Source organism: Neovison vison, chromosome 10 (genome assembly GCF_020171115.1).
Source record: "Neovison vison isolate M4711 chromosome 10, ASM_NN_V1, whole genome shotgun sequence".
NCBI lineage: Eukaryota > Metazoa > Chordata > Mammalia > Carnivora > Mustelidae > Neogale > Neogale vison.
In genome coordinates this window covers 71,381,890-71,402,751 of record NC_058100.1, presented here as the reverse complement: position 1 = coordinate 71,402,751, position 20,862 = coordinate 71,381,890, and the positions used below count along the sequence as shown (strand labels likewise).

General features: G+C 40.1%; 1 protein-coding gene across 9 annotated transcripts in view; it reads right to left on the bottom strand.

Moving 5' to 3' along the window:
• The window catches only part of PPP1R12B (protein phosphatase 1 regulatory subunit 12B), a 223,306-nt gene that overhangs the window by 119,887 nt on the left and 82,557 nt on the right, over positions 1-20,862 (bottom strand). For 3 of the 9 annotated variants that reach the window (XM_044267619.1, XM_044267610.1, XM_044267609.1), the window contains exons 9-14: positions 20,429-20,541; positions 17,770-17,973; positions 16,423-16,505; positions 14,412-14,537; positions 11,800-11,979; positions 8,047-8,229 (exon numbers count right to left, since the gene is read on the bottom strand). In XM_044267619.1, the coding sequence (XP_044123554.1) occupies positions 8,047-8,229; positions 11,800-11,979; positions 14,412-14,537; positions 16,423-16,505; positions 17,770-17,973; positions 20,429-20,541 (889 nt within the window). Of the gene's footprint in view, positions 1-8,046; positions 8,230-8,630; positions 8,653-11,799; positions 11,980-13,655; positions 13,677-13,841; positions 13,883-14,411; positions 14,538-16,422; positions 16,506-17,769; positions 17,974-20,428; positions 20,542-20,862 lie in introns of those variants that run through there. The other 6 variants (XM_044267620.1, XM_044267611.1, XM_044267612.1 and 3 more) reach the window with 5 other exon arrangements.

Genomic DNA, 20,862 nt, shown 5'->3' with positions numbered 1-20,862 from the left:
CGGGCTATCTGGGAAAGGGAAACAATTTTAGTTTTAGTTTTAGTTTTTTTTTTTTTTTTTTTTTTTTAAGATTTTACTTATTTATTTGACAGAGAGAGAGCATGCATAAGTGGGGAGGAGGAGCAGAGGGAGAATCATGCTTCCTGCTGAGCAGGGAGCCCAATGCGGGGCTGGATCCCAGGACCCTGGGATCCTGACCTGAGTGGAAGGTAGATGCTTAACATACTGAGCTACCCAGGCGCTCCCAATTTTAGCTCACTGTGGAGAAAAACTATTTTGGCTGTTTCTCTAAAAAAAAAAAGGAAACAGCATCAATAAAAAAGATGTAAAAGTCAGCATTAAGTGGTAGTATTTTGTAATCTAGATCTCATTTCTTACTGAAGTTGCATACATTAAAAAAAGAAAGATGCAAAATTCAGGGGTTGGGTTGAGAGGCAAAAAAGCTAGAGGAGAAAAAGCAAGAGGATCAAAGGCAGACACTATCAGACTCTAATATTAGCCAAGGGAACTGTTTACATTTTGTTGCTAAGGAAAACTTGGCGCTTTGGAAAATGAACCCAGCCACTACGCTATTGTGACAGCTGCTGCTTGGCTCTGATGCCCCTGCAGAGTTGTCTGCCAACTGCTTGCCACTCGCCCTTTCTGTCCCGCTGTCTGCCAGTCAAATCAACTCCTTTACAATCAGATGACCCTGTTGGTTTCTGTAATCCTCAGGGTCACTCCAAAGACTGGACAACAGTGACTAGGGTGCCATGGAGGTAGACTGCTGCGTGCTGGGCTCTCCACTAAGATGGATGGGCCCCTGAATCAAAACCTTTATTCTGAAATCCAAAAGAAGAAATGGTTGGTGAGCTCAGTGACAAGGGAAAAAGAGGCCTGGGTGACGATCTCCACTGTGCCTCTGACTCAGGTGTGCTATTAAGCAAATCATTCCACCTCTTAGGGCCTCAGCAATTCCACTTGTAAAGAGAATACATTTAATCACCCTTGAGCTTTTCAGGAAAGAAAACCAAAGGACTTTGCAAATCCAAGATCATGCGCTTCTTCAAAGTAATAAACTATTTCAAAAGTCCTGCCCTGAGCTTATGTAGCAAAATCATAAATTATCTAAAATCCTACAAACCTTGAAACTTTTTTTTTTTAAAGATTTTATTTATTTATTTGACAGAGATCAGAAGTAGGCAGAGAGGCAGGTAGAAAGAGAGAGGGGGGGAAGCAGGCTCCCTGAGCAGAGAGCCCGATGCAGGGCTCAATCCCAGAACCCTGGGATCACGACCTGAGCTGAAGGCAGAGGCTTTTTTTTTTTTTTTTAAAAAGATTTTATTTATTTATTTGACAGACAGAGATCACAAGTAGGCAGAGAGAGAGAGAGAGAGGAGGAAGCAGGCTCTCCACAGAGCAGAGAGCCTGATGCGGGGCTCGATCCCAGAATCCCAGGATCATGACCTGAGCCAAAGGCAGAGGCTTTAACCCACTGAGGCACCCAGGCGCCCCTGAAGGCAGAGGCTTTAACCCACTGAGCCACCAACCCGTAAACCTTGAAACTCAACTCTTTTGTTAACTCTTCAGTGACTATGACATCTTCACAGACTTATATCGTAAGAAAGACTGTGGTTTCTAGAGTTAAATTTTTTTTTTCAAGCTCTCCTTCCTCTGCCCTGCTTGTAATGGTAATATTTTATCACTCTGGAACTTCGGAAAATACAGGAAAAAGAAAAGAAAAGAAAAGAAAAAACTACCCTTGGCCCCCTCTGAAAAATCTAATGTTAAGATTTCCATGTTTATTATTGTTTTATCATAATCTATTTCTTTTGTCTCTAGCTCTGTCCATTCAATCATGTATCCGTAGTTATGAACTGACGAGAGCACACAGTGTAAAGCTGAGACTCATCTTAAGCCAGTCCGTACGCACATACCCGTCTACCCCTTCTTAGGACTAAGCATTCTCAGAAAAGAAAAGCCAGCCGTGCAGCTTTAATGGCAAGACCTACTCCTTAGTCCACGTGCTCTGATTACATTGCAAATGGAGATTCTTTCTGGAAGATGGCTTTTCCACTGGATAGGTCTCCCTGTGGCCAGTTTTAAAGCCCCATTTATCCCAGTGTTCACTAATTGTTTCAAATTGGACCTGTGAATGTGAGCTTTAGGCCTCCATCATGGTTCTCAGCAGGAGTCCAAATGCTTCCACAAGGAGCTGATTACAGAGAAAGCTGCAGCTTCAAGAGAAGAATTAGCACCCAGCATGCTCTTTCAAAAGGAAAATTTAGCTGTTTTCAAAACATGTGATATTTTTTTTTTCTTTCAGCTTATGTTTATCTAGAGGGAGAGATTCTAAATGGCTTTAATTCTATAAAGGCTTAAATGATATGTTTTATTTGATCAAGTCATTCCCTAACTGAAAATACTTCAATGGTATTCCATAGCTTTGAAAACAGAAGTTCAAGTTTCTCAGCATAGCACAACAAAAATCTACATGGTTTGGTTCCTGCCTACCTCTCTAGCTCCACAATTTCCAAAGTATACCCAGTGGGATACCAGTCTTGGGTTTCTGTAAAAAACAAAAACAAAAACAAAAACAAAACAGAACTATTCGATGGACACAGAAATTTGGAAAACGCTGCAAATTCTAACCACCCCCACACTCCCCTTTCCTCACCCAACTTCCCCCACCCCCTGAGAGGAAGGATTCTGAGGCCGCTTTGGAGTAATTCTGTTTAACTATGTTTAACCGTTCTTTCACAAACTCATTTGCCCACAGATTTTTTTTTTTTTTAATTTTGATTCATCTAAATCTACTTCACACTTTCAGAAATACAACACTGGGCCTTGCCTGCTCCCTGCTTCAGGCATATTAAACTTGTTTCTTGAATTTCTTGTGTGCCCTCTAAAATACCAGCATCCTATTACTACTCAGAGTTCACTCCCAGCTGCCTTCAAAATTCAGCTCCACTCACCTCCTCTGGCATACCTTCTCTGTCACCCTACTCAGTCTGATTTAGTCTTCCCTGCTCTGTGCTCCCATAGCAATCTATACACATTCTTATCAGAGCACTTAACAACTGACTATATTATTTGATTTACTTGTTTGCCTTCCCACAATAGATAAATTTAAACTCTCAAGGGCAGGAAAGACGTTTTTCTTTGACCTTGTATCTCTAATAACTGTGCCTGGCACATGGCAGTCTGTCAATAAAGGGTTGATAGACGGCTTTACATACGTGGATTCCCATTTAAATAGGACTTTATATAGGAACAACACGTTTTCAAAATATTTTATTCTAGGCACCACTTCTGATTAATTTGCCATTTTTACAGATGCGTCTATCCTCAATACAACTGGTTCATGTCTAGTTATTGTTACCAAATTAAATAATAGTTTGAGGTTTCTGATTTGTATCCAAAAATTCTACTACATAGTGATCTGCATGTACTTCTTTTAAAAGTAGCTAAGTATCTAAGAAGCTGCATCTGTTAACTTTTCCTCAGAGTGGTTCATTTCCTACGTGAGTCTGTCTTTGGCAGGCAACTGTTTTATAGAAATCCTTTGTATCCTGGGTTGTCGATGTGTTTCTTTCTTTCTTTTTTTTTTTTAAAGATTTTATTTATTTATTTGAGAGATAGATCAGAAGTAGGCAGAGAAGCAGGCAGAGGGAGAGGAGGAAGCAGGCTCCCTGCTGAGCAGAGAGCCCGATGCGGGGCTCGATCCCAGGACCCTGGGATCATGACCTGAGCCGAAGGCAGAGGCTTTAACCCACTGAGCCACCCAGGCGCCCCTGTCGATGTGTTTCTTCACTGTGGTTTCAAATTGCTTGTGCCTATGGCCTCAGAGTTTCAAGAATGCAGACCTAGTTTCTATGTTAAATTCTCGGCTTAGGTCGGGGGTGCCTGGGTGATGCACTGGGTTAAGCATTCAACCCTTGGTCTCTGCTCAGGTCATGATCTCAGGGTCCCGAGATCAAGTCCCACATCGGGCTCCCCACTTAGCATGGAGTCGGCCTGAGATTCTCTCTACCTCCTTCTATCCCTCCCGACTGCACATGCTTGAGCTCTCTCTCTTAAATAAATAAATACACAAACAAACAAACAAATAAATAAATAAAATTCTTGGCTTGGGATTTCCACACACATATATGGGTAGTAAAAAATTTCCCACAGAAGAGTTTTCTGTCCCTGCTCAGACCTTTGAATAGGCGCCATCCTTGACACTTCTTTAGGCCACAGGCAAAGTATCCTTTTCATGAACTGGGCAGCCTTTCGAGAACTCCAGCTTTAGACGGGTTCTTACTTACAGCTCCTGACCTAGTCGGGTCCAAAGCCACACTTCGTACACCCACACATGGGCATTAAAATCTAAGCCTCCAGACACTGCCGTCTGTTCTAGAAGTCTTATACCAACCCTGGGCCACTCAAACCATTCTGGCTTTTGGATTCTCCTCATTTTTGTCACTTCACAGTTTCCTTTCACTTTTCTAAACTCAACTCTATTTTCCTACGTTTATAACGGGAAAGGGGTCCTTATAAATTCATCTACCATGTTGCTAAACGTTTTCCTAAATAAGTTTCAAGTCCATTCACTTTTTTCGATCTCTTTTGCTACTACCTTTGGGCAAGCCGCTGCTCGCTCTCATGCACCTTTCTTCTGCAATGGTCCTCCCACATCTATTCCTTTCTATCCTTCCCATGTCCAATTCATATGGACTACTGTAACCAGAGTTTAAAAGCCAGAATTTAAAAAAATGTAAGTCAGGTCATGTTATCTTTTTGCTTTTTGGATATTTTCTATAAGACTCAGCAATTCTGTGCCTACATATATATCCAAGAGAAATAAAAACATAGGTCCACACAAAAACTCGTACACGAATGTTCACAGTAACATAATTCCAAATAGCCAAAAGGTGGAAAGAACCCAAATGTCCACCAACTTATGAATGGCAAAGAAAATGCAGTATATCCACACAATGGAATAGTGTTTGGCCATAAAAAAGAATAAAGCGCCGATTCATGCTACTACATGGATGAACCTTGAAAACATTATTCGAAGAGAAAGAAGTCAGTCACAAAGACCACATATTGATTCCATTTATATGAAATGTCCAGAATAGGCAACTCCATAGAAACAGCAAGTAGATTAGTGGTTGCTGAGGTCTAGGGAATGGGGAGATGGGGGTGGGAGCAAGAGGGCCAATAATGAAAGGTATGGGATTTCTTTTTAAGATGATGACAATGTCCTAAAATTGACTGTGGTAATCACTGCACATATCTGTGAATATACCCCAAATGACTGAACTGTACACCTTAAATTATATGGTATACAGATTACATCTTTATAAAGCTGTTTAAAAAATGTTCCCAGTAGCTCATCATGGTTCTTAACATATATATCCACAATCTTTGTCCTTGACTCTAAGACTTTGCATTATATAGCTCCTATTTATTCCTCAAGCCTCACCTTAGACTGCTCTTTCCCTAACTCTCTACCCCAAAAGCCACAACATCTCTCAAATTCTCCAAAGGAGGGGCCTGAGTGGCTCAGTTGTTAAGCGTCTGCCTTTGGCTGAGGTCCTGATCCCAGGGTCCTGGGATGGAGCCCCGCACTGGGCTCCTTGCTCAGCGGGAAGCCTGCTTCTCCCTCTCTTGCTCTCCCTGCTTGTGTTCCCTAGCTCGTTGTGTCTCTCTCTGTCAAAAAAATAAAATCTTTTTTCCCCCCCCAAATTCTCCAAAGGATCAAGCACCTTTCCACCTTAGTGGCTTTTCGACAGTCACATTTTTGGCAGGAATGTTCATCCCCTTCTCCCAGCTGTTATTTGCCCTTTACACTTTGAGTATCATCCTCTCGAGATAACCTTCTCCGATCCCACAGGAGAAAGGAAGTCTTCTGTAGGCAGATCTTTTGTCATAACAACTCATACTATTTCTTCACAGTATATATCACATTATTTAGTGTTTGTTTTTCTTCACTACCATATATGTTTGCCAAGAGCTGAGACTGTTTTTCTCATTCACTGCTGCATTACAGAGGTTCACCATAGTACTTTGCAGTGGCCGATGCTCAATAAATATTTTGAACAGAATGAATGCTGGTGACTGAGTCCAACAGCTCTTTATGTAATATCTTCTTATTTATCTTGTGCCATTACCTTATTTGTCTAATAAAGATTATTTGTTATCTAATAAATAGCTATATCTCCCTATTATCTTTTTTTTTTTTAAGATTTTATTTATTTGACAGACAGAGATCACAAGGAGGCAGAGAGACAGGCAGAGAGAGAGGCAGAAAGAGAGGAGGAAGCAGGCTCCCTGCTGAGCAGAGAGCCTGACGTGGGGCTCGATCCCAGGACCCTGGGATCATGACTGGAGCCGAAGGCAGAGGCTTTAAACCACTGAGCCACCCAGGCGCCCCTATCTCCCTATTATCTTGCACCATTCTAAAAATGCACTTACCTTGATACACCACATTCATGTAATTCAGTGATGTTTTGATATAATTCTTCTATTCTTATATTTGCTGCTTCTTGAGGAATTATGTCCTAGTGACAATATATGGTACACAGTATGTAACCAATAAATATTTGTGGCTTAAGTAAAACTTCTAAAACAAAATTACAATCCGTAGCAGGCACTACATTTTGTTTGTAGGTTATAAAAATCCCAGAAGACAGTAACTATCTCTCTAGGTTTCTCTAAATAATGGTGCATACAATGAGTATTTAATAATGCAGTTTGATAAGAAGCCTGATTTAGCCATCCTTTCAGGGATCATGATCTTAATGATGAATTTAACTCATTTTACTTGCCTCAGCCCAGAAGCATTTTTTTAAAGGGAGTTTTTTTCACCTAATATTCAGAAAAAAATTAATTTTGCATTTAGTTCCTGGATGAAACTAATAATACCTTAATTCCATCTGAGCTATTAAATATATAAACATTAAATATTCAAGACTGATTTATTAAAATTTCCTTAGCTGGAAACCAATGAAAAGATGACGCTCTATAATGCGTTAGCCCAGGAAACTGACTTCCTTCTATTTTTATATAAAGAAATGAGAAAAGAAAGGAAGGAATTAAAAGAAAGGAAAAGAAAGGAAGAAGAAAAACATTATTCTTCAACTCACTTAACATCTCTCTTCAACTTCTCAGGATTTTATTCTTCGAACTGTCTTTACAATAAACAAACATCTAAAAAGTTTAACTCGTTATTCTTACATATGATAAGACTTCTTGATTTATTACACATATACACACACTCACAAACATAAAATCTTCTTCCTTTGGATATTCAAAAGAAAATGAAGCCAGACGGAAATTTAAATTTTGATAAGATTTCACTTCTTTTTCCAGTCTTAAAAAAGGGATAAGTATGGCTTCAGTTTTTAAGTAGATCTGAAACAGCCAAATGGAGGGCATTCTATTTTTTCCACTTTTTCAAGTGGATGAAAATGTCCCATTTTTTTGGGTCACATTTTCCAAGATCTCCTAATGCTATCAGAAAGTTCTTCTTAGCGTCTACCTTAAACCTCTCCTGTGCCACATATGACTGCTCTCTCCTAATTTTTCTTGGAAGAAATTGTACAGTAACCAGTCCCTACCCTTCCACCATATCATCATATACTATTGAGTTCTTTTTCTGGTATTTTTTAACGAATTAAAATGATATCCTAGCTTTATTTCTCTGAGTCTTTTTCATGATACTGCTTTTCTTTGCTGCCGGAAAAGTCTTCATCTACTCCTCAGAACAAAAGAAAAGATCCTTCTCCGTGCTTCAGGTTCTCCATCACAAAATGGAGAAAACATGCCTGACCCTGATTTCTTTTATAAGATAAGCGGAAAAGAGACATGTCTATATTCGTAACAGAGTAAGTATCTATGTTAAATAATCAGAAATAATTAAGAGCTCCATCAAAAGTCTCCCAGCGAAATAGAAAACCCAAACTGTAATATAAAGATCTACTTTCACAAATATATTTGGGATTGGGGGAAAGACTTCACACCCACTCCTTTATCCTACCTCAAGCAGAATCCGGCAAATGCAATCAGTACAGAACATACCTCCTCCTGTCCCGGGCTTCCACAGAGGAGTCTGTTCCAGGAGTGGAGAGCTGAGTGGCAGTTGTAACCCCATTGGCAGTGCTAGGTGGAGGGCGATTAGTGATCACACAGAGCGGGGTGCTAGAAGAGACATTGTCTACTGTTTTCTCTGTTGTTGAGTCAGCCTGGGATTTGTAAGGAGTCCTGAAACCCAAAACACAAAAACACAAGCAGAAAGAGAATGGTCAGGCATGCTACATAACAAAGCACTAGCACACAGACAGAGGGTTTGAGATAAGTTTAACTAGAGACTCTTCTGGCTCAGATTTTATTTGCTGGTTGACTGGTTTTTTCAATTCTGAGCTCTTAAATCTTAGAACAGTATGATTATACATTTAATATGATATCCTCTGCCCAAAGAGTTCTATTTCATGAATTTTTTTTAAGATTAAAATTTTTTAAAAAAATTAGCTATGGCACAAGAAGATAGTAACATATGCAAGAGTGCTTTAAATGATTCCTGAGTACCATCTGGTCTCCACACACACGCACACACAGAGGCAGGGCCTCTCCACACACATGAAAACAACACTAAAGTCACTTACGATATTAAACTCCACCTGCCCCTTAATTCTTGACAGTAGGAGTCTGTGGTAGTCCTCAGCCTAGATTAGATGACCATCTTCTTGGATTCCAGATATATGTGAGAAATACAACCTCAGTATGTCCAGTTCTTTCTCACCTAGCTCAGCAACTGCTCTCTATGTAACCAAATGGCCTGATTGCCTGTATCCTTAAGTGTATACATGAGCCACAGAAACAAAAACTATTAAGATTCTATATGTAACCTTAACTGCAGACTTTCCAACAGCAAGCTGTATAATTAAACTCATTTACATGAAAACAAGATCTTTGTTTCTTAACAAAGAGTTGAGAGCAACCATTGGCTCTCCACCCAAAAAGCTATCATTTGTGATGTCACAGCTTGTTGCTGGGGTAACAGAGATCCAAAATTGATATTCACAGAGATGGGAAAAGCAATGAAAATAAAGAATGCTAAAAATCTGGTTTTTTTTTTCACCTACTCACAATTACCAGAAATGCTTATAAGTAGCTATAAGCTCATTTTCAAATAATCACATCATTAGAATAAGCTTGAAAGCAATAATCAGATTGTAAAAATCTAAACAGGGTACCTAGATGCAAATATAAAAATAGAACAGTTTAAAAAAAAAAAAAAAAGAACAGTTTTGAAGTGATATCTAAAAAACACAAGCCACTTCCCCAGAAGCAATTAATGACTCAGAAAAAAGGTGAAATTAAATTCCTCAGACTTACAAGATGTATAAGTCTATAGGACATACCAATATAATTACCCAGCAACAAAGCTATAAAAAATTACATTTATCAAAATCTTATCTGACATTCTTTTTAGGTTAGTAACATGTTTTGTTCTCTCTGTGATTTTTTTCTGCTGTAGAAATGCCAAGGATTTTATTTTACTGAATTACAGAATAGGACTTGAACTATTATTTGGATGTGTGATACGATTTTACAAGTAGAATGTTAGAGCAGAATAGGAAGGGACGCCTGGGTGGCTCAGTCAGTTAAGTGTCTGCCTTCAGCTCAGCTCATAACCTGGGATTGAGTCCCATTGTGGGCTCCTTGCTCAGTGGGAAGCCTACTTCTCTCTCTGCCTACTGCTCCTCCTGTTTGCACACACCTTCTCTCTCTAATAAATAAATAAAATCTTAAAAAAAAAAAAAAAAAAAAAAGATTGCCAGAATAGGAAAAGCTCCAAAGCAGGCGTCAGAGGCTCTGGAACCACTGGTGCTACATTGTAGCCAAGTTAACCTCTCTAGTCTCTTCATCTGTAAAATGGGAATAATGATACCATAAAATCCAGGGCTCTTGTGATAATTAAATAAAATAATTTATGAAGAACACTTAGTATTGACAAATACTTAGTATTGACAAAAACAAAACATAAGCTCAGTGGAAACAAAATAGTTAAACAGGATCTCTGACATGGAAAAATCCAGGTTCAAACTCTACCTTGATTCCTTACTAGATATGTGACCTTGAGCAGATGAATAAGTTTTGGGTCTCACTTTCCATGTCTATAAAATTAAAATGGTACTTCATATACTGGAGGCCTCTTTATAAACAATGTACGTGTGCCTGAGATAGCGAGTTGCCTGACCCATATTCATTTTCCTTTTCTTCCTAACAGAACCCAGACTTTATTGAGGCCAGCATTGTACTTAGTTAAAAATTCACATTTTCCAAAGTCTTCCTGGCTGCTAGAGGTAGCCAGTGAGACATCAGTAGAAATTGGTGCTTTGGGGGAAACTTCCGTTCAGAGGCCTTCCCTCTTTGTGTGTTTCTCCCTTTCTTCCTTCTTCCTGCCTAGAATGCAGTCATGACTCCTAGAGCTTCAACAGCTGTTTTGTGCCATGAGGCAACTCATGGAAATGGAAGCATGATTGAAGGACTGTGAAGCAGAAAGACATTAGGATCCAGGATTCTTTAATGACTTCAAAGCTATGGTGCCAGCCCTGGCTATTGCTGGACCTTCTTAAGTGAGAGAAAAAAAGATAAACCTTTATCATATTTTAGCCTTAATTATTTAGATTTACTGCTATATGGGAGTAAACCAATTGCTCATGTAATTTTTGTAATTACCTAAGCCAATGCTTGGCACATGATAGGGTTCAACAAACGGCAGCCATTACTCTTTCTCCCTAGTCTTAGCTCTTAATACTTAAGCAAGTAAACTCTGTGTTTCAGTTTCTTTATCTATGGTATAATATTTACTATGCCTGTGCAGATGAATTATTGTGAGGGTCTAATAAATTTCTACATAATTATATAGCATTATTAATAATAAATCCAACCCGAGGCTATCCCTCTGAGCCAACCAATGCTCACCAGTTATTTTACAGAAAGAAATCTAATAAATGGACAAAAATCAATCAAGCACTACCATAAGCAAGTGTTCTTGCAGCAACAAGCAACACTATCATCATTGTTTTTCATTTTCTTTGTGTCAGTTCTAGAAACAAACCCTCAAAAAGGGGTCCCTTTGCCATACCCCAAAGTAAAAAAGATCTCTGACCATATATACAGGGTCAAAAGCCATAGTCAAAACCAGAGCTGAAGTTCTGTTGCACTTTCACAATGAAACCTTGCCTATGCTACCCCGATGCTACCCCTTAGGCAGACTAGACACCATTGCCCCAGGAATACCACAAATCTAGACAAATTCAGACAAACACAAATCTCTTCCCTCCCACAGTGTTTCCAGCAAAACTCTCTCATTGACTAGGAATTTTTAGAAAGCTATAGGAAGCTGTTGGAACAAGAGTTAGCTTTTCTTCCGATTCGGGTTTGTATCTCATCCTCTGAAAAAAAGAGTAAGTAGAAAAGATTCCTACTCACAATTACTGGAAAATTAATGTAAGTGAAGTATGGGGATATTTTTAATATGTGTTTTCCCATAATAGGATGACCCTTACACAGGAATCATACAACAGAAGTCATTTTAAGTTGATGCCTAAACACCAAGTACCAAGATATATATATACCCAATGAGCAACTGCTGAGTGGCTAATACAAGTCCAAACAAAACATCCTTGTTAAATCATGGACATTTTCACAAAGAATTCAAACTTGTATCCCCAGTGCCAAAGTCCCTTTGGTTCGAATCTCATATGTGCATCTAGAGGCATGAGTTTCGATGACTGTAACTCAAATGGCCCCAAGAAGCCTTACCTGCCATGATGTACAGATGCAGTAGTGTTTGCACTGATTGGTGCAGGGCAAGAAGAGGCAGGTTGCCACTTGCTGCCCCGAGAGGTAGATGAACCAATGGTAATGGGTGAGGTAGCAGATGGATTGCGATTGGCTGAAATGTAGGGACTTGTGGGGTCACTACTTCTACCAAATGAAGCACTGCAAAACAGCACACAGTCACTTTCTTCAGGACATGCTGCTCACCCACCATTTCCCAGCACCACCTTCCCCCCCAAGATTGTGCATTTAAAAGGAATGTAGACCAAAGAGAGGGTACGGCAACTGGGAAGTGGAGTGAGTGATCAACTCCAGCTAGAGCTGTGTCACTGGCAGCAAGCAGGCATCTGTCAATCATCCAAAAGAGTGAAGGAACATGGAGAAGAGATGATATGCAATAAGAGAAAGCAGAAGAGTAGTATATAGGAACAGAAGAGGGGCTAAAAAATATTAGCAAATAGAATAATTTCATTAGAAAAAGTAATTCCCAACAAACCCCAAGGCAAAAAATCATGCATCCCCAAATGTCTACCTGATACAGAAGTAGCAGTGCAGAAGCTAAAGTAAGACCAAGAATTTGGAGAGGTTTTGGAGTAGCAATTTAAAATTAAAGAGTGGAGAAGAATAAAAAAGCTCTGTGGGGGAAAAAAAAAGTCTCTGAGAATTGTGGTTACTTAGCCTAAAATGGGAGGATTCCTAAGTCTTGGGAGGATTCAAGGTTTTAAGTCTAGAACATTATACCGCATGTGCAACAGAAGGTAACTTTCCTTTGTTTCAAATGAAGATAAGTAAGAACCATCTCAATTGAAGCAAAAAATTATTTGGATTAGAATTTTTTTTTAAAAAGTCTTGACTATTATAGTAATGAGACACAAGCAGAGGTGACCAAGACAAACTATGAAGCCTTCTTTGGTAAAGATGCATTTTACTGGGACACAGGAAAGAAATTTCTGCCCAAGGACAAGAGATGAACTAGAAGAAAATGGAAAGTATCCTGAGGACTGGTGGAGCCCAAGATGGCCATGTATCTTCTCACACTTTCTTTTTAAAATAGCAAGAGCATACAATTCTTCCCTTTTGAAAAGATCATAAAATGAGATTTTGTATAATCAAAAAATGCTTTAAGGGTGACAGAGGTTTGGAAATCCAAAGCATGAAGCAAGTTGTGGATCTTTCAACTCATAATTAAGCATGCTTTCCACCCTAAACAGAAACAGTCCCTTTCTCCTCTGTTTACCATAATTATGCCAACTGTATCTATCTATCTATCTATCTATCTGTCCAGATGCTACACCCTCAACCCATGTGTTAATGATCTGGATGGTGAAAAAGAACAACCCCATCACAATGTAACAACATACATGGAATTTAAATGTGGTTTTCTCTCTTTCCTAGACCTAGAATGTTACTTTCTTAGAAAAGTTTTCTTGGTCTTGGATGCAACCATAAGAGGTAATGATGTATCTAGACAGACTAAAACCTTAGCCCTGAAGACAGGTAAGTAATAGCTTCATTGAGCCAAAAACACCGAGTTTGTATATATAATGAAGCGTTAGTGAGATCACTGAAACACCACTACCCCTGTAGAACTGAAGACCATCCAAAAGCCACAGTGGCTGTTTGTTTTATAGCTCGCTAGTTCCCACGTTCTGACATTAACTAGTTGACAAGATTCCTTCAATCCAGTGGAAATAAGTTTTAAACCCAAACACATATTTTATGGCAAAAGGCTGTTTCTCGGGCAGCCAACCAATCATCCATAAAACCTAATGAAGAAGCCCATGGCATGAAGAGGCAGCTGGAGGGGTTGAGTAAATGAAAGTGAAGAAAGAATTCACAGTGAGCAATGAGAGTCAGACTCTTCCACATCAGCAGCAAAGTTCAAATCAAAACACTAATTAAGTGTATCTTATAGCTTAATGGCTCTGGCAAAGGTGCTTTGCTTGCTGGCTGGTACATGGCAAAGAAAATAATGGCAGAAAAGAGAATATATAAATGAGAAAAGGGGAAGGAAACCCATGTACCTTCTCTGCACCAAACTTGCGAGTTTCACATCTTGATGGATCTGAGGGCCATTAAAGTCATAAAAAAAAACAACAACTCAAGTCCCTAAATTAACAGGCTTCAATATGAAACTTCTTTAATGCAATTCAAAACTGTCCCCATTACCCAACCCCCTCACCACCCTATAGGGTCCCTCCCTTCCTCCCCATAAAAATGTAACTTGAGATGAGAACTACTCAAGTTTTAGAAAAAGGAAAACTAGCTACTGGACAAAGGTGATTTAGATTCAGTCCTGCTCAGGGATTACTAGAAGTCACTTTCAGTTGAAGATTTTAATAGGACTGAGAAGAAAGAGTATAAATTCGGATCTGTCTGTGGTGAGAATTTGGAATTAGCTTACTTTACTTCAGTTAGAAAAATAAATGTTAATTTAAAATTAGTCAAGATGTTACTCCCAAGAAATCTAAAAGTAATTCATTTTTGATTCATTTTTGTGGTGCTAATTGGATATAAAATGGCATGCAATTATTACCCATACGCCCATAACCAGAGTGAAGAAAAATCATCTCCCGCCGTGTGGAACCTGGTACCTTTTCAAGTAGGTTGATACATAGGTAGAAGGAGCAACTGTCTGTGGAGTTTCACTTCCCTTTGCTTCATCCCTCCACAGCTGCCGTGTGTACGAACCACTCCTCACTAGATTAACAGCAGATTCTCTGGAGAGGCATGGAAGAAAAATAAAACAAAGCACTGATTCCTGCCACCAGTTTTGTCCATGATACAATGCAAACTGGGAGGGTTGCCTGGGTGGCTCAGTTGGTTAAGTGTCTGCCTTTGGCTCAGGTCCTGGGTCAGAGACCCAGAGACCTTTGGCTCAGGTCTCAGGGTCCTGGGATTGAGCCCCACATCAGGGTCTCTGATCAGCGAGGAGTCTGCTTCCCCCTCTGCCCCGCCCCTACCCCCCCAACTCACATTCTCTCTGTTGCAAGTAAATAATAAAAAATGAAACAAAACAAAACAAACAAACAAACAAAAACACTCCAAACTGGGAGAGAAGAGCCAGGGACAGGAACTGAAATATGGTTAAAGAAATAGAAACACTTTCGAGCTATGCTTGGTTTTATATGAACCTGTTTTCTGTATACACAAAGGATGGGTCAAGTATTACAACTGCCTGCTTTCTTTTATCAGCTTCAAAGCCAACTAACTTCAATAGGTACCAAATCCTTGTATCAAAGGTCTCCAATTCTTTGGTAATAAGAACTCACTTTTGTTTCTCCTTTAAAGGGCTTTACAAAATCAACAGATTGTTCCTAAGTAAGCAGAGAAGAGGATGATGGGGAAGATGAGGAAGTCTGTCACAAGGGAAAGAGGTAACTAAAGAGGAAAAGAGAAGAACATGCTGGAAGTCTACTTAGTGTTATAAATAAAAGCGTTATTATATACTATATATATATATATATATATAATATAGTATATATTATATACTGCCCAGGAAAGGGCAGTAGTAGGATTTCTAATTCACAACTGTTCACTCAGGGCCTTTCCGACCAAAGCTGCAGCTCTCCATAACAGTCCTCAAACTTCAATGTGCATTTGAATGACCTAGAGAATTTTGTTAAAATGCAAGTTCTAATTCAGCAGGTCTGAGGTGGGGCCCGAGATTCTGCATTTCTTTTTTCTTTTTTTTTTTTTTTTAAGATTTTATTTATTTATTTGACAGAGAGAGATCACAAGTAGGCAGAGAGGCAGGCAGAGAGAGAGGAGGAAGCAGGCTCCCTGCTGAGCAGAGAGCCCGATTCGGGACTCGATCCCAGGACCCTGGGATCATGACCCGAGCCGAAGGCAGCAGCTTAACCCACTGAGCCACCCAGGTGCCCGAGATTCTGCATTTCTAACATGCTTCCAGGTGATACCGGTGCTGCTGAGTGGGAAGACCACACCTTGAAAAGCAAGGTTCTCGGGTGGCCTGGGTGGCTTGGTCAGTTAAGCGGCTGCCTTTGGCTCAGATCATGATCTCAGGGTCCTGGGATCGAGTCCTGCATCGGGCTCTCTGCTCAGCAGGGAGCCTGCTTCCCTCTCTCTCTCACTGCCTGCCTCTCTGCCTACGTGTGATCTCTGTCAAATAAATAAAATAAAATAAAATAAAAAAGAAGGAAAAGCAAGCTCTCAATCAGGCTCTGCCTGAGATGCAGCAGTATCTCAAAATCCTCACATTCATTTTCATTGATGAGGAAGACTTGAAATTTTATGTACATACACATTAGAAGTTGATCACTAATTAAACAACAATATCTTTTTATCTACTATGGAGTAGGTCGTGTGCTAGGTACTAGGGGTCCCTGAGAAACCAGACAGATACAGACCCTACCTTCACAGAGCCTGTTAGTATACTAAACAAATTCACCCTTGAAAGGGTCTGGGAAGACTTCCTAAAGACAGTAATACCCAAGCTGAAGTGAAAGCATGAAGGGTGAAGAACTGGCAAAGCACAAGAGCTAGGGCTGGGAGGAGCTCTAAGCAGAAGGGATAAACAATCCATAATGGGCCAGGGGCACCTGCCCCCAGAGGACCATCTTCTGGCCTGTGTATTTGGATTACCTGTTCTCCTTTTCTTCAATGTCGCTTGTGCTGCTGAGCCTCCGGGGGGCTAGCGAACTAAAATAGCTTTTGTTTTCTCTCTCCTGTAAAATCAAAACAAGTGAAGCACAGAGAAGGTACAATACTGACATAGTGTAACGTTCTGGGTGAAGAAGCAGACAGCGATACACCTATATCATCTCATTTCCTGATCCAATACCAATTTTGGTTTGAGTGGTATTACAAAAGGTTACCTTCCAAAGGCTGATTCCTACATTTCCTCCATTAAAAACCAATATGTAGGGAAATAATTCTCACGGGAAAAGCCAAGATGATCAAAAAAGGGAAAACAGCAGCACAAATGACACAAAGCAGCAGCTGCCAAGAGAGACGGAGCCTTTGAAAGCCACAAACAGAAAGCTCCACTGGAAAGTTCTTCATGAAATAAGCCTATCGTCCCTTTGAAATGCAGCTTCATGTACAACCAACACGCTGCAGAGTTCATCCAACCAATAGGCTTCCTCTCCTTCAGAATCTCCAGAAACATAATCCTGAGCAAGGGCACTATGGTTACAGGGCAGACCTGACCCTGGAGAAGGGCATCAGGTGAGCTCTAGAAAACCTAGAACCAAAAGTTAAGAAATAACAGTGCACTGATCTTGGATGATTACGTGGATGAGGGGTTTGTGAAGTAAGCCTGATCATACATCTAGTCATGAAAAAAATGAGGCACTGAAACATGATTTTCCTAAGTGCTAATTTGCCTGAGCTTCATTAGGATCAAAAGTCCAGGGTGCCTGGGTGGCTCAGTGGGTTAAGCCTCTGCCTTTGGCTCAGGTCATGATCTCAGGGTCCTGGAATCGAGTCCCACATCAGGCTCTCTGCTCAGTGGAGAGCCTGCTTCCCCCTCTCTCTCTGCCTGCCTCTCTGCCTGCTTGTGATTTCTCTCTCTGTGTCAAATAAATAAATAAAATCTTAAAAAAAAAAAAAAAAAGTCCAGCTAAGGAACTTTGCTTCTAAACACTGAAAAAGTAAATTACTGGTATTGGTTCAAGGGAAACTTAGGCCATATCCAAATCTTCCTGTTTCTGATTTAATTAATTAATTAATTAATTAGCCCTAGGTAAGGAGGGTAAGGAAGAACGAACATAAGCTATGCCAAAAGGTAAAGGGTTTTTCTTTTTTGGCCGAGTAGTAATAGCAAGCAAATCACTAACTGATTAAACTACTGATGTGCCATCTCCCTTTAAAGACTTTGTACTCCCAAAATCAAACCAGGGACTCGAACACACTTTCCTTTGCTCTGAGACTGAATTTCCACAGAAAGAAACTGCCTAGGAACTCCCCCACACCCTGCCTAAACTGCACCTTTTCTTTGCTGTCCAGCAGGGCAGAAATCCGAGGGCTTGATGACGACCGGTGGATGGAGGAGCCTCGGTCCCTCAGAGCCTCCCTAGAATTGGCCACCTCACTCAGCATGTTGTGGCTGCCAGTTTTTCTGAGTCCCATTCTCCACGAAGAAGGAGATTCATCTCTGGGCTCTTCCGGCTTGTTAAAAAGGCTGGAGGAGAACTATGAGGGAAGAAGCAAAGAAAAGAAAAGGAGGAATAAAAAAAGGTCCTGATGATTCTTTTCAGCCTATTTGCCTTTTCCCACACTTAACTAAGTTCAGTGAGGCAGTATCGGGCAGTACAAGGAGAACAAATACATGGCAGGCTTTCTGCCAATGTTCCCTTCCTCACCTGGCAGATGCTAGTAACTGCTCAAGGCTCCCTTTCTCCCTGAGCCAGAAATAGCCTCAGATTCTTAACACAGTGCTCCTACTGACAGAGTTGCTCTCTGAGAAATTAAACACTGTTTGCTCTCTTAGCAATGAGTACTGACCTAGAACACCAGGAGATCCACGTTCTAGTAAAAACATCTTCTCTTGCTTGACTGTGTAACTGAAAATGGGACATTTTACTTCTCTAGGTCTCAACATGCTCACCTGTAAAATGGTGATAATAAGCTTAATTCCTCCTTATAACATGTGAAGACTAGAAAACACAGATGAGGCAATGTATAAATATGTTTTAAGGTACTGTGGTAAGGCTGTGGTAAGCCGATTTAAGTTAACAGTAATAAAAATACTAAAACTCGGGGCGCCTGGGTGGCTCAGTGGGTTAAGCCTCTGCCTTCAGCTCAGGTCATGGTCTCACAGTCCTGGGGCTCTCTGCTCAGCAGGGACTCTGCTTCTCCCTGTCTCTCTCTGCCTGCCTCTCTGCCTACTTGTGATCTCTTTCTGTCAAATAAATAAATAAAATCTTAAAAAAAAAAATACTAAAACTCACTCCACTCAAATTCTAATTGCTTATTTCAAGAAAATAGTTTATTTGATCTTGGGTAGCAGTTCCAAGTGTTTCAGATCTCACCAAGCAGCAAAATTAAAAAAGAAGAAAAATGGCAGAAGTCACAGAATTACCATCTGTCTAGATTTTGCCAGGACAACATCTTTCAAACACTTGCTTACCATTTCCATCACTATCATTTCATTAAAAAAAGAAAAACATTTTAACCTCAGAAAAGAGAGCTTTCTGAAAAGCTTACATTGTCTTCATCTCATTTTGCCATAAACCACAGAAAACATCATAGACTAGTGTTAGGCCCAAACACCGGTCTGAAGTAGCTGCTCTTTCGAACGGCAGTCAATGATCCATGCATGGGACCTGGAGGACCTCTGCAAGATGGCTTTGGTCTTTCTCCAGGTTATCAGGCCACCTTTACTGCCTGGTGGAGTGAAAATGCAATAGAGACACTAAATCACTCATCTCCAGCTCACACTTAGACTTTCTCTTTTACTTAGTCCCTGAATGGATATATTTATGTACTCCCTCCAGCTCTTTCTCATCCACCCTGATTCTGGGAGTCACGCACACACTCTCTCTCTTTCAAAAATAAAACAAGAAATAAAATAAATTAAAACAAAGCAAGAAGTCTAGTCGCACTTAGAAGCCGTGGGAGTATGTGAGGTACAGCTATATGCCTGGGTGAGGAGGGAGGTCTGGGTTCTCTCAGAGACATCGCTATGGATTCAAAGCGATGCTCATGGGAATAAATAAGCAGCCAGGCCTTTGCTTCCTCGTCTCCACAATGATACCATAATCCTGTCTATTCGATTCATAAGGCACTAAGTTAGTGGTCTAAGTTAGTGTCTACAAAACCATAGAGTTTTGGACAACTTCCTTCCCAAGAACTCAGATCGATTCTTAATCTCAAAACTAACTGTATCCTTTGCAGAGCAAGGTCATTATTCAACTCCATCTCACTGCTTATAAGCCTATAGCTTCTTAGAGGTCTGGGCTGAACTGCAGGAGGAGGTGTCTCTGGTATTTCAACAAGTTCTTTCTACCTCTGCTCTCTACTCATTATGATGAGTACTGACAAGACTTTATTTATGAAAGTAAAATTTTAAACAAGAAGTAAAAAAAGGACGTAAGTCATCAAATCAATTAATACTGAATGCTAGCTATCCTCCTAACCCAGTCTGAACTTTACATATACTTACCTTACTTAGCCTTAGATATGAAGAAAATAAGCAATGGACAAAATTCTTTGGTCCCAGGTCACTATATCCTATATTATTTAAACACACTGTAACCAAATTTGGTGCTGGATTTGTAGCTTTTGTGGACAATGTTATAATGCAATGGTTGCACACCCCCCCACATCCATACTTTGAAGCTCTGCCCAATATGACTATAATATCTGGAGACAAGGTAGCCGTCTGCACACTAGGAAGAGAGACCTCACTAGGAACTGACTCAGCTAGCTCTGTGATCTTGGACATCCTAGTCTCCAGAATTGTGAGAAATACATTTGTATTGTTTAAAGCCATCTGGTTGGTGGTATTTTGTTACGGCAGACTAAGCAGACAAGGACAGGCAAGATGTATCTATATTATATTAAGAGTGCATCTTTAAGGCCTTTCAAACTGTATGTAGCCATAGTAGGAGAAATATAATATTCAAATAAGTTCCAAAATACTCACTCTCCTAGCTGAAGAGGCAGAGATGGTATTCTGAGCTGGTGGTGGTATCTGTTCCGTGATAATACTCTTGCTTTCAGAGTTGGAATGGTTGACAATGGCTTCTGGCTTTTTATCTATTATTTAAGACAAGAGAAGCAACAAGGGCAAATATGAAAACCTTATCTGTGCATTTATGTATGTACTTTTCTGCTAACAGAAAAGGTTTACCCATTATCAAAACAGAGTATTAGGGCCGTGTAATGCTTGGGTTCAAACTAAAATGAAATCTCTAGCAACTTTTGCCAAAAGGAAATAAACTCCATGGTAAAATTTCTTTCTCGATAGGCTCTTATTCCCAGATATATAGCTGAAAACTTCCTCCACATTATGTACCATATATAAAATTCATCAATAAGTACATAGTAAGAATCTACTCTGTTTTGGGAGATTGGGCA